This window comes from Lactuca virosa, chromosome 4 (genome assembly GCF_052849685.1).
Source record: "Lactuca virosa cultivar CGN04683 chromosome 4, Lactuca_virosa_CGN04683_v6, whole genome shotgun sequence".
Lineage (NCBI taxonomy): Eukaryota > Viridiplantae > Streptophyta > Magnoliopsida > Asterales > Asteraceae > Lactuca > Lactuca virosa.
Window position 1 is genome coordinate 294,867,787 of NC_136429.1, and position 13,657 is coordinate 294,881,443.

Below are 13,657 nucleotides of genomic sequence, written 5' to 3' on the forward strand. Positions count from 1 at the left end.
CACACTCGATCTTTTACATTGACCCATGCCTTGTCCCCTTACTTTATACCTCTTTCCCTCACTTTATGCCTTTCTCTCTCCTTTCTGCCACATTATACCCTTCCCAACACTCCATATGATCCCCATATGCTTTAGGAAAGATTCCATTTAATAAACCTGAAGTTATGGCCTCTACGGTATCAAAATTTCATGAAAAAACGGCATTTTTCGTCATCAGCCCTCCCATCCTTGGTGCCCAACACCGAAGACCAAAATCTGACCAAAGAATTTCCTTACCCGAAGACCTAAAGTCAATACTAAAGAGAATAGGCCACATTGGAATTCTGTCGAAGAGCCTCTCATCCGAAGCCTCTGCGGTCCTCGCAGACCGGAGACTTCTGCCCGTAGACTTCGTTTCCCCCCCCCCTCACGTCCTCACATACTGAAGACCTACTCCTCGCTAACCACTCTTCGCCTACTCACAACCCCACTTCACTCTTTGCTTCCTTCACAACCTACCCGCAGCCTAACCAACTCACAGATCCTTACCTAACCTCTAACCCAGGGACCTCGGGTCCTCGGTAACCATATCTCGTCCTCGCCATTTCCTCCTAAGCCTTTCCTCCTCAGTACCCCTCCTCGGTACTCACCCTTCCTTATCTCATACCGTATACTTACTTACCACTCCTCGACAACCATCAACCTTTACCCCTCGACCCGTAGCCTTGCCTCCTCAATACTATACTCCTCGGTATCCCCCCTCCTTCCTCGTCCTCCTCCCTCCTCGTGTTCCATCCTCCTCCCCTCTCATTGCAGCCCCTCTCATTTCCATAAACCTTCTTTTTGCCTTATTTTTTTAATTAACACTCATTTAATTTTTTACACCAATTTCTTTTTCAGCCAATTTTTTTATTAGCCAATTTTTTTGCTAAAACCCAACAAATACCTTATCCTTTTATATTTTTTTATTAAAACCAATTTATTTCCTTATTTTATTTTAAAACCAATTATTTTTTTAATACCAATTTTTGCCACAACCCAACCTATGATAGTCACATTAGATTACTTCATGTTGATTATAGTGGAAGAATTTCATTATTCTTTTCATGAGGATTACCCCATACCGCAGTCGTACATCATATCTTTCTTCGCGAGGATTGTACCGCAGTTGCATCAGATCAACAAAATTGTTTCACAACCTTCACTCTACAGGATTTTTATGACTTGTCGCTCTTGATCTTCGGTTGACGAACCATGTATCTTGAGCATGTGGACTTTATTTATTAAAGACCACTTCAGGAGTTCCGGCACTGCAGTTTGGGTACATCGGCATTCTTCATCAAAGCAGAGATTTTTCACGCAGATTTCTTTTTGTTACTTTGGTATTTGTTCGAGCAATTTTCAGTGACAGAATCAATCGGCTACAGATGACCGGAGAGTATTCATTTTACTCTCATTCTCGTATTTTATCGAGACCCTTCATACATCTAGGGAGAGCATGCAAAGCTCTTGGTATCCAACACTCTCCATCCAGATGATTTATTTATTTTTGATATCCGGTCATTGGTTATCAAAAATAGGGAGAGAATATTATGTTATCATCCAGATATGATTTTATGATTGTTTGAGTTTGGATTTTTGATACTTCTAAAGACGATGAGTTATTTGGTGATGCGGCGTGGAGCTGATTTTTGGTCATCTTTTGATCAAATTTTTGGCTTCACTAGATGTTTCTAGGATCCAGATTATTTATTATTCAGACTCTACCACAGGATGTCTCATTTGTGTTTGCATCCGAAACAGATCTTATGATTTCTCGAGTTTGGATTTGTGATATTTTGAAGAAGAATATTATTTTGGTGATGTGATGTGGCACTTATTTTTGATCTTTCGATCAAAATTTTGGCATTGCTAGACCATGTCTTCGAACTCACATTATTTATTATTCGGACTTCACTTTTGGATACTTCACATTTTTAGTAGGTTATTCTGTTGAATAATTTTGGGTGTATTATGATTCGATAACTAGAGATGTTTCAGACTTCTTGAAGCCGAAGTGTTTTTCTGATTGGATTTTCTACTTGATCATTGGGCTTGTGACGAGTTTGAAGAATTAGATCTTATTTTTCTGCCTCGAGAGTGACGACCTTGAAGCCGAAGACCTTTACTGATTAGAGATTCATGGCCAGCATCAGAGATCACGGACACTTTAGAGTTTCAGAGATATTTCATCATTTGGTTCTCATTATGTTTCATTTTTTATTACTACACTTGTTAGTCGGTTACTGTGTATTTTATCCTTTTATAACTGTATTTGTGGCCCTCATCATTTGTGAGCATTTAGGGAGAGATTATTGGAGCATGAAAATGCTCTACAAATTATGAGTGAAAAGTTAGGTTATTTTATTTCCCTTTATTGTATTGTAAGGTATCTCTCTCTATAAATAGAGAGAGACGGTCATGTGTTATAGAAAAAGCACACAAAAATGTAGTTCTCTAGTAAGAGAGATTGTGGCGGGATCTCTCCCACCAAGTGTTCTTGTATTGTCATATTTTATTACTTTCTTTTCTAGTGAAATTATCGGATTACTCATCTTATGGTGTTCTTCATAATTTTATGATCGTTAAATCTCAAGATGTTCTTATTCCGCACAAACCGATCGTCAAAATGGGATCCTACATATGATACTAGATGGAGTTGATGACCGGTACCCCCATGCAATGATCCGTATCCACAACCCACACTCGTACGTACCACATGCACTCATACGAGAACACTTGAACATGCAGCCAGCCCCGCACCCACACCATTCTTGGTCCCCTATTCGAAGAACATAAGAAAATCAGGTCGTGTCCTCGACCATGACACGACGGTGATGACCGACGCCCCTAAGATGACATCAATCTGTATCCATGACCCACACACATCCCCGTACCATGGTCCTCAAGGCGAGAGCACATTAATAGAAATTTGTGTCCCGACCCATATATTATACAAGATTGATTTGATGACTGGTACCCCCATGAAATGATTCGTATCCATGACCCACACTCCTATGTACCACATCTACTCGTACCAAGGTCCCATGCACGGTGATGGAGAACACATGAAAGGTAAGTCTCGTGTCTCGTTCCATGAAACTAGACTAATGGATGACATCGCTAATGCATGAACAAGATATACCCTCGAGTTTGAACACGCAGCCGGCCCCGCACCCACACAATGCAAGGTCCCATGTTCGAAGAACATAAGAAAATCAGGCCATGTCCCGGACCATGACACGACGGTGATGACCGACGCCCTAAGATGACGTCAATATGTATCTATGGCCCACATCCATCCCTACACCAAGGTCCCCCGGGCCAAAGCACATGAACGGAAATTTGTGTCCTAACCCATATATGATACTAGATCAAGCTAATGATTGTATCCTTCATGCAATGATCTGTATCCACGATCCACACTTGTACGTACCACATGTACTCGTACCGTGGTCCCCTTCCCAATGATAGAGAATACATGAAAGCTAAGTCGTGTGTCTCATTCCATGACACTAGACTGATGGTCGGCACCCCCAATGCATGATCCAAATATACCCTCAAGTTTGAACAAGCAGTCGGACCCGCACCCACACCATTCATGGTCCCCTGATCGAAGAACATAAGAAAATTAGGTTGTGTCCGGGACCATGACACGACGGTGATGACCGATGCCCCTAAGATGACATCAGTTCGTATCCATTACCCACACACATCCCCACACCATGGTCCCCAAGGTGAGAGAACATGAATAGAAATCTATGTCCTAACCCATATATGATTCTAGATTGAGCTGATGACCGGTACCGCCATGGAATAATCTGTATCCATGACCCACACTTGTATGTACCACATGCACTCGTACCGTGGTCCCCTGTCCGGTGATGGAGAACACAGGAAAGGGAAGTCTCGTGTCTCATTCCATGAAACTAGAATGATGGCTGAAACCGCCAATACATGATCCATACATACTGTCGAGTTTGAACACGCAGCCAGCCCAACACCCACACCATGCATGGTCCCCTATCCATAGAACATAAGAAAATCAGGGCGTGTCCCGGACCATGACTGACGCCCCTAAGATGACATCAATTTGTATCCATGACCCACACACATCCACGCACCTTGGTCCCCAAGGTGAGATTACATGAATGGAAATTCGTTTCCCAACCCATATATGATACTAGATCGAGCTGATGACTGATACCCCCATGTCATGATCCATATCCACGACCCACACTCCTACGTACCACATATACTCATACTGTGGTCCCCTTCCTAATGATGAAGAACACACGAAAGGGAAGTCTTGTGTCTCGTTTGATGACAACACCCCCAATGCATGATCCATATATACCCGTAAGTTTGAACATGCAACTGGACCCTATTCCACACCATGTATGGTCCTCTGTTTGAAGAATATAAGAAAATCAGGTCGTGTCCCGGACCATGACAAGGCGGTGATGACCACCCCCCCTAAGATGACATCAATTTGTATCCATTACCCACACGTATCCCGCACCATGGTCCCCACGGCGAGCGCACATGAACGGAATCCATATCTCGACCTATTTATCGTGAGTATTTTTTTTCTTATCTTCTTATTTATCACTAGATTATACAATCTAGAAAAAAAAATTGTTTTTTTATTTAACCATCAAACTTATTTAAAACAACTCCAATTTCACAATAAAAATGCCAAAATGGTGTAGTTTTCAATTCAACCATACATTAAAAACATCCAATCAGATATATAATTTTAATTTATTAATTATTAAATTCTTTTTTATGTATTTTTAAATTTTTATTTATGTGTTTATTATTGATGTTGTTATTCTAATTTTGAAGTGGAAAAATCAAATTAACAAGAAGGAAATATCAGTTCCTTTATATGAAATTTAATCCTTAGTTTTAGTCCCTCAAAAACCCCAAATAAATAGGATTCAAATCATCCCAAAATTTCAATTCCCTCCATATACATACTCCACGTTGAAAATTTCTTTTTACATAGGTGATAAAGTTTTAAACAATTCATTGTTTCATTATCATCATCATTTTTTTGGTTTCCATATATAAACATATTTTTTCGATATTCAGCTCATATTTCTATACTAATAGATGTCATCGACAAGAAAATACAATTCGATAACCATGGAAACAAAGATGAGATTTTCAACGATGAACCAAAAACAAGCGAAGATGCTTCATCGTCTGATGCTAAAAGTACTAATGAAATTATTACTGAGAATGATGAAGGTTGATAAATATAGAAAGTTCTTCACATCTTCTAAATCTAGTATTTATTATTTACATGCGTTGTTTGATTGGCTTAAGAAAATACAGCAAGAAGGGTTAACAGAGGGAAAACTAGATTACCAAAAGTTCATAACGACTTGGATAGATCTAAATGTCAAAAACATAAAATAGTTCATTATGATGAAACTGTAACAACCCAAATTTGTTTTCGTCAACGATGTTAGCTTCCATTAGACGGATATTTATTTTCATATGATTATTTCAGTTTTAAAAAGTAAAAATTAAATAAAAAAATAGTGTTGTCTAATGTCTAAAGGGATTAATAAATAATTAAAAGGTAAATAATTTAATTAGACTTATTCGGGAAATAAGGGATAAATATGTGTCATTAAAAGGTTTAAATGAAGTGGAGGGGCTGTAACGATATTAAAAGAAACTCAATATGTCATGTATGCAGGGTTAGAGTATAACGGGACATTAGATGAAATCGTGAGGGACTGCTATTGCAAAATCGAATTGAAAGCCCATGAAATTAAAACCCACGTCTGTTTCCTTATCTTTCGCCCGTTTCGTCGTTTGAGTTCCTGGGAATCGATCAAAAGGGTCGTCGTACTCCCTCTTGGGCTGTTTCACCATCGACATTTTTCCAGAGGGAGAGAGTGAGGAACGACGGGGACACAAAAAGAAGGAGAGAACGAGGGAGAGAAACAATGAGTTTTTCGGTGTTTTTTCTGCGTTTTTGTTCGGGATTTTCTGGTAAGTTCTTAACCCTTTTCTCTCCTCCATGCTAAACACTATCAGAAACGAATACATACATGGTTTTGTGTGTTTAGAGTTCTCGAAAACTGATTAGAGTCTATAATCACGCGCACCACATTCTCTTCCGTTTTGTTTTATCGGGTTTCTTTCCTACCATGTTCCTTTCCCAACGTGCAACCATTCTTTTTCCTGTTTCTGTTTTTCTTACAGTCGAGTTCATGCTTGAATACGTCGAAGCAAACAGCAGATCAAGCCTTTGTACATGGTAGCTTGTGCTTATGTTTTTAAGAAAAGTGGCCCTCATGATCCGTGTAGATTTCTTTCTTCTATTTTTCCTGTGTTTCACGTTTTACTCCTTTTCTCCTGCTCAATCTCAAAAAGGAACCAATGTATTAGCCATGTATTTTTTTTTTTAACGGCGAGCAAAATAAAATTAGAAAACAAAAAGACTTAAGCGAGAAGCTCAAGCCATATTAGAAGAAAAGTTTGAAATAGGAGACATACACCAACCAAACCAATAATTTTAAAATATTTAAATCTACATTTATTAATCCAAGAAAAACAATTAGCCATGCATTACTTTGCTATGCCCCACTGGTGGTCTTGTGCTTTGACTGAGGAGAAGAAGTAGCGATACTGGGTATACATCCTTTGATGAAGCTAAGACCTAGCTAGCCTATTGTTCCTTGCCTCCTGACTTAATAAAGCACTGCACTAAGTTCATCTCCAATGCATTAACATTTAAACTCTTAAGAATTCAATGGATTGTACTATTTTATTAACTTTTTTTTTGGAAACGGCAAATGATTAAACGGAAGCCTACTCGCATATTTCAACGAGCACCCCGGGTTCGAGCTCCTTTAACCATTATAACTATTAAACTCTACGATCCGTTAAACTCTTAAGAGTTCAATGGATTATCACATCAACATTTTATTATATTTTTTAATAAATAATTTTAATAAATAAATAATATTAATAAATAAGATGTTATCATTTTAAAATATTTTTAAGATTTATGTACTTTTTTATTGTTTAGAAAAAAATACAAATTAACTTAATAAATTAGTTATTGAAAATAAAATAAAATATAGCATAAATATAGTGCAAATGAAACAAAAATTAATAATATATTGTTTGTATATGATAAAAGAAAAATCAAATGTTAATTTTCTATCTGATTGGTTATATTATATTATACAAATGTTCATTTATATATATATATATATATATATATATATATATATATATATATATATATATATATATATATATATATATATATATATATATATATAACAGTTGAATGGGGATTAAACCCCCTTAACCCTTTCATTCAACTCCACTTACAATGTATTCCCTCCATCCCAAAATTATTGTCCACAGACAAAAGACACATAGATTAAGAAAAACAATCATTAGTTTTGTCTTTTTGAGTAAAATGATCGTCTTGCCGTTTTCTAAAACCAATGGGAATGTGCGTTTGTAATTATTCAAGTTTACTTTATTAAATGTTAGGGGTAATATGGTAAAAATGTATATCTACTTTTGGTAGTGGACAATAATATTGGGACAAACTAAAATAGTAAGGTGGACAATAATTTTGGAACAGAGGGAATAAGTTTTAATAGATTGAATGCCACATCGTCACCCATTTTTCCATTAAACTCTCAGTTGACCTTCCATTGGGGATGGCCCAATGGCCTAAGGACACATATATAAATTATACACATTACACATATAGTACAAAACTTTTAAGAAGTCCATCGTGGACCTCTTACTTCCACAAAAGAATTGGATGCTGATTACTATTTAATTATTAAGACTTGTCCACAAAGAATTTGGTAATATATACCCATAGTCATCAAATTTTTGACGTAAAAGCAATGACAGTTGAATTGGAATTGGGTTTTTTTCCTGAATTCTTTTTAGAACTTAACTCATTGACTATTAAGTTGTTAAAAGTAATATGGGGATTGGTTTGTGATTGTTGTTGAGGATTGTGGAAAAGAAATTAAGATATCTCTCTTCCTAATAAAAACCTCCCTAAGATGCCACATGTTCTTATTATAAACACCTACATTCCACGTGTCAATCTTTCAGCCATCTTATCAAGTGTTTTCCCGCCCATTGCTTCATTCAAGAATCGACATCATCTCCTACTAATAAGTAATTCGGTTATCTTCAACTCATTCTCCTCGTAGCAATTTCAAAATATATCTTTTCCATAAATACAATCGCATAAAATCAGGTAATTTCCCTATTTGAAAACGCATACACCGTGTACATAACCATTTTGAATTCTCATCTTTTACTTTTACAGCTCTCTAAAACCCTAGCGCCGAGGAAGAAGATAAACCCTTTGATTTGTGCATAAACTACTACCATTTTTGCTGATACGACAATATTCCAGTGCTTCGCTCCTTCTATTGTAAGTTTTGTTTAATCTTCTTGAATTTCTAGCAAACACGACTCTTAACGCAAGTAACCGAGCATCAATTAATCATCAATTGATTAATCTCGAAGCAAATCGTCTATGGTTGTTACGGTTTTGAATGTTTTTGTTTTCGTTACTTTCCATGGTGGATTAGATCTTTCATGCCTTGCATGAAATGCTTGATTGCGGATCTGATGATTCTCTCCCGTTTGTTTTCTGCCTTAATCTTTAACCCACTCCACCTCTCTCGCTTTCAAACCCTAGGTATGTTCCAATTTTACATTTTTTATATAGGGGTTTTCATTGCTTTGGGTGGTTTTCAAATTCCATGATGCGGAACTAAATATTGACAATCTTTTTATTTTTCTTTCCGCTCTCTAGATGGGAATAGACTTGAAAGATGAAGAGATTTCTAGGTTTTTTCTTGCTGAATTATAGAAATTGGGTAAATACTTCAGTTTGTAAACAGTTATAGTCTCTAACATTCTTTGAACTTAAGAACTTTTACTTTTTTCTTTCATTTTTTGTTGGGTTTTTTTTTTGAAAAGTTAATACTCCATGATTTGTTTTTCAAATATCAAACTATACCAAAATTCATTTATCATGAAGGAGAATAGTTTCAGGTAACATACCCTTTTATCTTCCCCATTTACTAATTAGAGACTGATGCCAACATATTTGTATATTATGCTCATGAAGATTTGTAAATTGGATCTACTTTGGGTTACCATATTGCCCATTTCACTCTATTTTATTAACACAGGGGCCATTACGTAATTTTTTTAACACATTTGTGTTACAGACAAATCGATTGGAGAATGAAGGTTACTATGGAGGTGTACGTCTGCTTATGGCAACTTGTAAAGTTTTTACCAAATACTGCAAAGAACAGGGGATCGATCTTCACAACAACAACTTTTCTCTTTCATATGAAACCAACATCCCTCTTCAGGTAAATCTTTCAACCATTTATGTTATCTCTTCTTCATTGTATATCCAATGATCCTTGATCCCAAATCTCGTGTTATCATTTTGGAAGTTCTATCTTACCCTTTTCATCTCTCAGACAGGGTTATCTGGTTCAGTGCCATTGTATGTGCTGCCTTTAGCTGTCTTCTTGACTTTTACAATGTCAGAGACAAAATAAGTGTTGAGATAAGACCTCAACTTATCCTCAATGCAGAAAAAGAACTTGGAATTGTTGCAGGTTTACAAGACATAGTAGCTCAAGTTTATAGAGGCCTTGTATACATGATATTTTACATAAATAATTTAGTTTTTAATGCTTTTAATATATAATATAATAAAATCTATTTTCAGGATTTTGACAAGGACAAGATGGATAAATGTGGGCATGGAAATTACACAGAGTTGGATACAAGTCTTCTTCCACTTCTTCATCTCATCTATGCTGAAAATCCAAGTGATTCTGGAAAGGTAATTAAATGGCTTTTGTGCATCTTTGAGTTGATAAAAATATTTTATAAAAAAAAATTATCTATAAAATAAAGTTTTCATGAGTGTAGGTGCATAGCACAGTTCGACAAAGATGGCTAGATAGAGACAAGTTTCTAATATCATCAATGGAGGAAGTGGCAAACTTAGCTCTTGAAGGAAAACCAGCTTTACTTGAAAAAGATTATTCTAAACTTGCTACCCTTATGAATCAAAACTTTAATCTACGGAGGTAAAACAAAAAATAGTAATATACTTTCATTGATTTGTTTATTATTGCATCCTATTTTCATTTCTTCGTATTACAACATTATACTTTGAAAAACAAAAATCTACTTAATTATAATTTATAGCAATAGGGAAATCTCCATAAGAACCCTTATATTTTGGCCTCATAAGTAAATGTTTGTTGAAACCAAAATTGTATGCTTGAAAGTTTATATCACTGATCTGTGCATGTAAATATTGTTATATGTATCATAATTTTAATATTTTTCTTCTTTTTTTTTGTGCATGCTTCATGTTTCCTTTTATATGTTATGTTGGACTGGGGTAGAATTGTCAAAATTGCCATCAACACTCTAAAGGGATAACCGGATAAGCAACAAAGTTTCGACTTGTGTTTGTTGATATGTGTTTCGATAAGGATGCTAGACTATCAAATAAAACATTCGATGTTGTGTATAAACAAGTTTTTAGAAATTTATAAAACTTTGTATACTTTTATTATTTATATATATTTCAATTTCTGTTTTTATTTATATTTATATTGCATTCTACAAAATTATAATTTTCTAACATATCTACATATACAAAATGCCATTAATAATTATGTCATTGTGATATTACTGACAAAACATATATATTTATTATTTATTAAAGTTTTTATTATCATTTCTCAATAATTAAGTTATAATTTAACTCAAATTATTTTTAAATTATTTATCTGTGGTGTCCATGGGTTATAAGCTAGTATGTTTATATCAATAATCACTCCAAGACATGATAAATTGAACACGTTAACGGCCGGAGATAATGGACGTAATTTACTTATTTTACTGTATATAACATGTGGATTAGTTTTGAAAGATTAAATTGACGATGAAATAGGTTTAAGGTATAATCATTTCAATTGGACGAGGTAAAATGGTTTTATGCAGTATTCTTAATCAAATATCATTTGTAATTTATTTTTTTGCCTAATATAATAAACTGCGGTGACTTATGGAAATAAGTAAAAAAACAAATAAACAAGAATATTAAAACGTAAAATAAGGATTGGGGTGGAAATATTAAAAATATAATAAAGTAATATGTATTAAAGCTATGATTATGAACGTGAAATTCATTTAATAATTTAGTTATATATGTGGGTATTTTAGGTGAGGCCTTGAGAACTTCATGTAAGTTCAAGATCTAGAATAGAATGAGGGTTTGTTTCATTAAGGCTAAAGGTGAGTTTGTAGTTTTAACTCACTAAGATTGAATGATTGAAATGTACAATCTATAGATGGTGATTTGATTCATTTTAGGTTGAACATGTCATTACTTGTGCTTGATGATGATATGATATTTGTGATGCTACTATATGTTTTGTGCTATTGCCATGTTATGACCTGATTGCTATGTTGTTTACACTTTAATGAACTTGATGTATATGGCATGCTAGATTAAGTTGCTTGAAAGAATCATATATGATTGTGCCTTGATGTGTTGGTTGCGAATATAATGCATGTTTTAATACACCTTTAGATGGTATGAATTGCATGCTTTATTTAATGTATAGATGATATTGCGGGGTATGCGTAGTGGGTTTGGGTAGTTCATGATCTTTGCCTAAAACCTTATCCGGATCATTGAGGATGCCTACTAGGTTGAAAGAGTACCTATAGGAAGAGCTATAGCCACAGTGGTTGTTAGTTTATGGTCTTTCTAGATGACCGTGTGACACATGGTTCGTGTGCACTTCGGTGTTCGTGAGTTGGAGTGATGTTGGTCCCTCGTTTGCGGCCATCACAAACATCACGTAGGAGTCGGGAGGTGTTGCGGTAGAATTGGCACCATTTATATATGTTCCTGAACGACACCGCGAAGTACTTGTACTTTGCAAAGTCGGAGTAGCAAAAGTGCAGTCATGGGGTTGGTGTTTCGGGTGGAAGTCATGAGCCACTTAGATCATTCGGCTGACCGTGCACACAAGTAGTGAACAGGGTGTTTCTCTTGGGTTAGGTAGCATTAAGGGACATTTTTCTATCAATCGGTCGGATAGATACAATAAGAGGTTGAATAAATAACATAAGGTTGGTTGCATATTAAAATGTTGAATATATAACAAAAGGTTGGTTGTATATTAAAATGTTGAATATGTAACAAGAGGTTGGTTATTAATAAAAGGTTGAATAAGTAAAGGTTGCATATATATGAAATGTGATTGTTTACATGCTATGCGGTTGTTTATTTGGTATTTGGTTGATCATATATGTTATGTGGTAGAATTGTGGTTGAACAGATATGCATGTATGTGGTTGAATAATTACGATATGCGGTTATTTTCTAAGTGGAATTTGTCTATCATTTTTATGCTTCATGTGCAACATTTGTGAACTCACTCAGCAGGGGCTGCCACTTGTATCTTTCCTCTTTTATGCTTTATGATTGGTGTAGGCTGCTTAGAAGATCGGCCTTGGTGAGAGGGGTTACTTATAGGTAGTAGATTTATATTATCGATATCGCTCTTGGACACGTTTTTTATTATTTACTTTAAAGAACTTTTTCTTACATTTTAAATGGTTTGGAATTATGTATGAATTTTAAGGTAACGTTGTGGTTTGAAAATGTTTTAAATTAAAAACTAAGTCTTACGCTAACGTATTCAGCTAAAGATTGTTTTAAAATGAAAAAAAAGTTTATGGTAAAAATCACGATGTTACAGAAATGGGTAAAGTTTGGGTGAGAATGCACCCCTGTTTTCAAGCTTTTTGGGTGAGCTTGTTCGGAGATATGTGGGACTGAAGTATACAAAGTGGAAGAGTGTCACACATGTAGTGAAGGACAAGTAATGGAAAGAAATAAAGGTAGACATGCATGAAATGTAATATTTGAATTCGGATAAATTAATTGTTAGTTTCATTGTACTATATATATATATATATATATATATATATATATATATATATATATATATAGATGTATGTTCAAATGAGAACATTTCTTAAACTGAGAACAAATGAGAACAAATCTTTTTTTTACCTTATATTCTACGCCACCCCACCTACTCTTGTCAGTCTCCCCTCACTCTCTCGTCTCTCCCGCCATTGCTGCCTGAAAATATTATCGACGCTTGAGATTAGAGCTCACATAATGATCGATTCCATACGCATGATTGTTATCAATTCTAAATCCCTAAACCTCCAACTCAAGCTCCATCTCATCGTTCATTGAGAAATACCTCATCCTTTTCTTTTTCTATCAGAAGAGAAAACACTAATATTTTCAAGCTGATTCAAGAGTACTCACATGCAATTGTCATACGCCCAACCATGGTTGAAGATCATGCAAATCTTGCTTCAACTTACAAAGACGTTTTGCACTTCTTTTCACTTCATTTCATCCATTTAAAACAAACTTAGTTTACTTAACCTTGTCAAATAGTCAAATTTGAGATGAATTTTTATTTTGAAAACCTGGACTTGTAATTTGTAGTGGACATGTGGAAGCGACCATTAAAAGCTA

The 13,657-nt window shown here is 35.2% G+C and overlaps 1 protein-coding gene across 2 annotated transcripts; it reads left to right on the forward strand.

The window, feature by feature from the left end:
* The first annotated feature begins 5,769 nt into the window (after window positions 1-5,769).
* On the forward strand, window positions 5,770-10,425 carry LOC145168871 (putative glucuronokinase 2). 2 transcript variants are annotated; one of them, XM_079087537.1, is made up of 5 exons: window positions 5,770-6,030; window positions 8,357-8,464; window positions 9,273-9,422; window positions 9,791-9,907; window positions 9,997-10,425. In XM_079087537.1, exons 3-5 carry the CDS (start codon window positions 9,321-9,323, stop codon window positions 10,159-10,161), a joined length of 384 nt encoding a protein of 127 aa, XP_078943663.1. In that variant the 5' UTR covers window positions 5,770-6,030; window positions 8,357-8,464; window positions 9,273-9,320; the 3' UTR covers window positions 10,162-10,425. The 2 variants fall into 2 exon arrangements, with proteins under 2 accessions (XP_078943663.1, XP_078943664.1); XM_079087538.1 differs by lacking the exon at window positions 8,357-8,464.
* The last annotated feature ends 3,232 nt before the right edge of the window (window positions 10,426-13,657 follow it).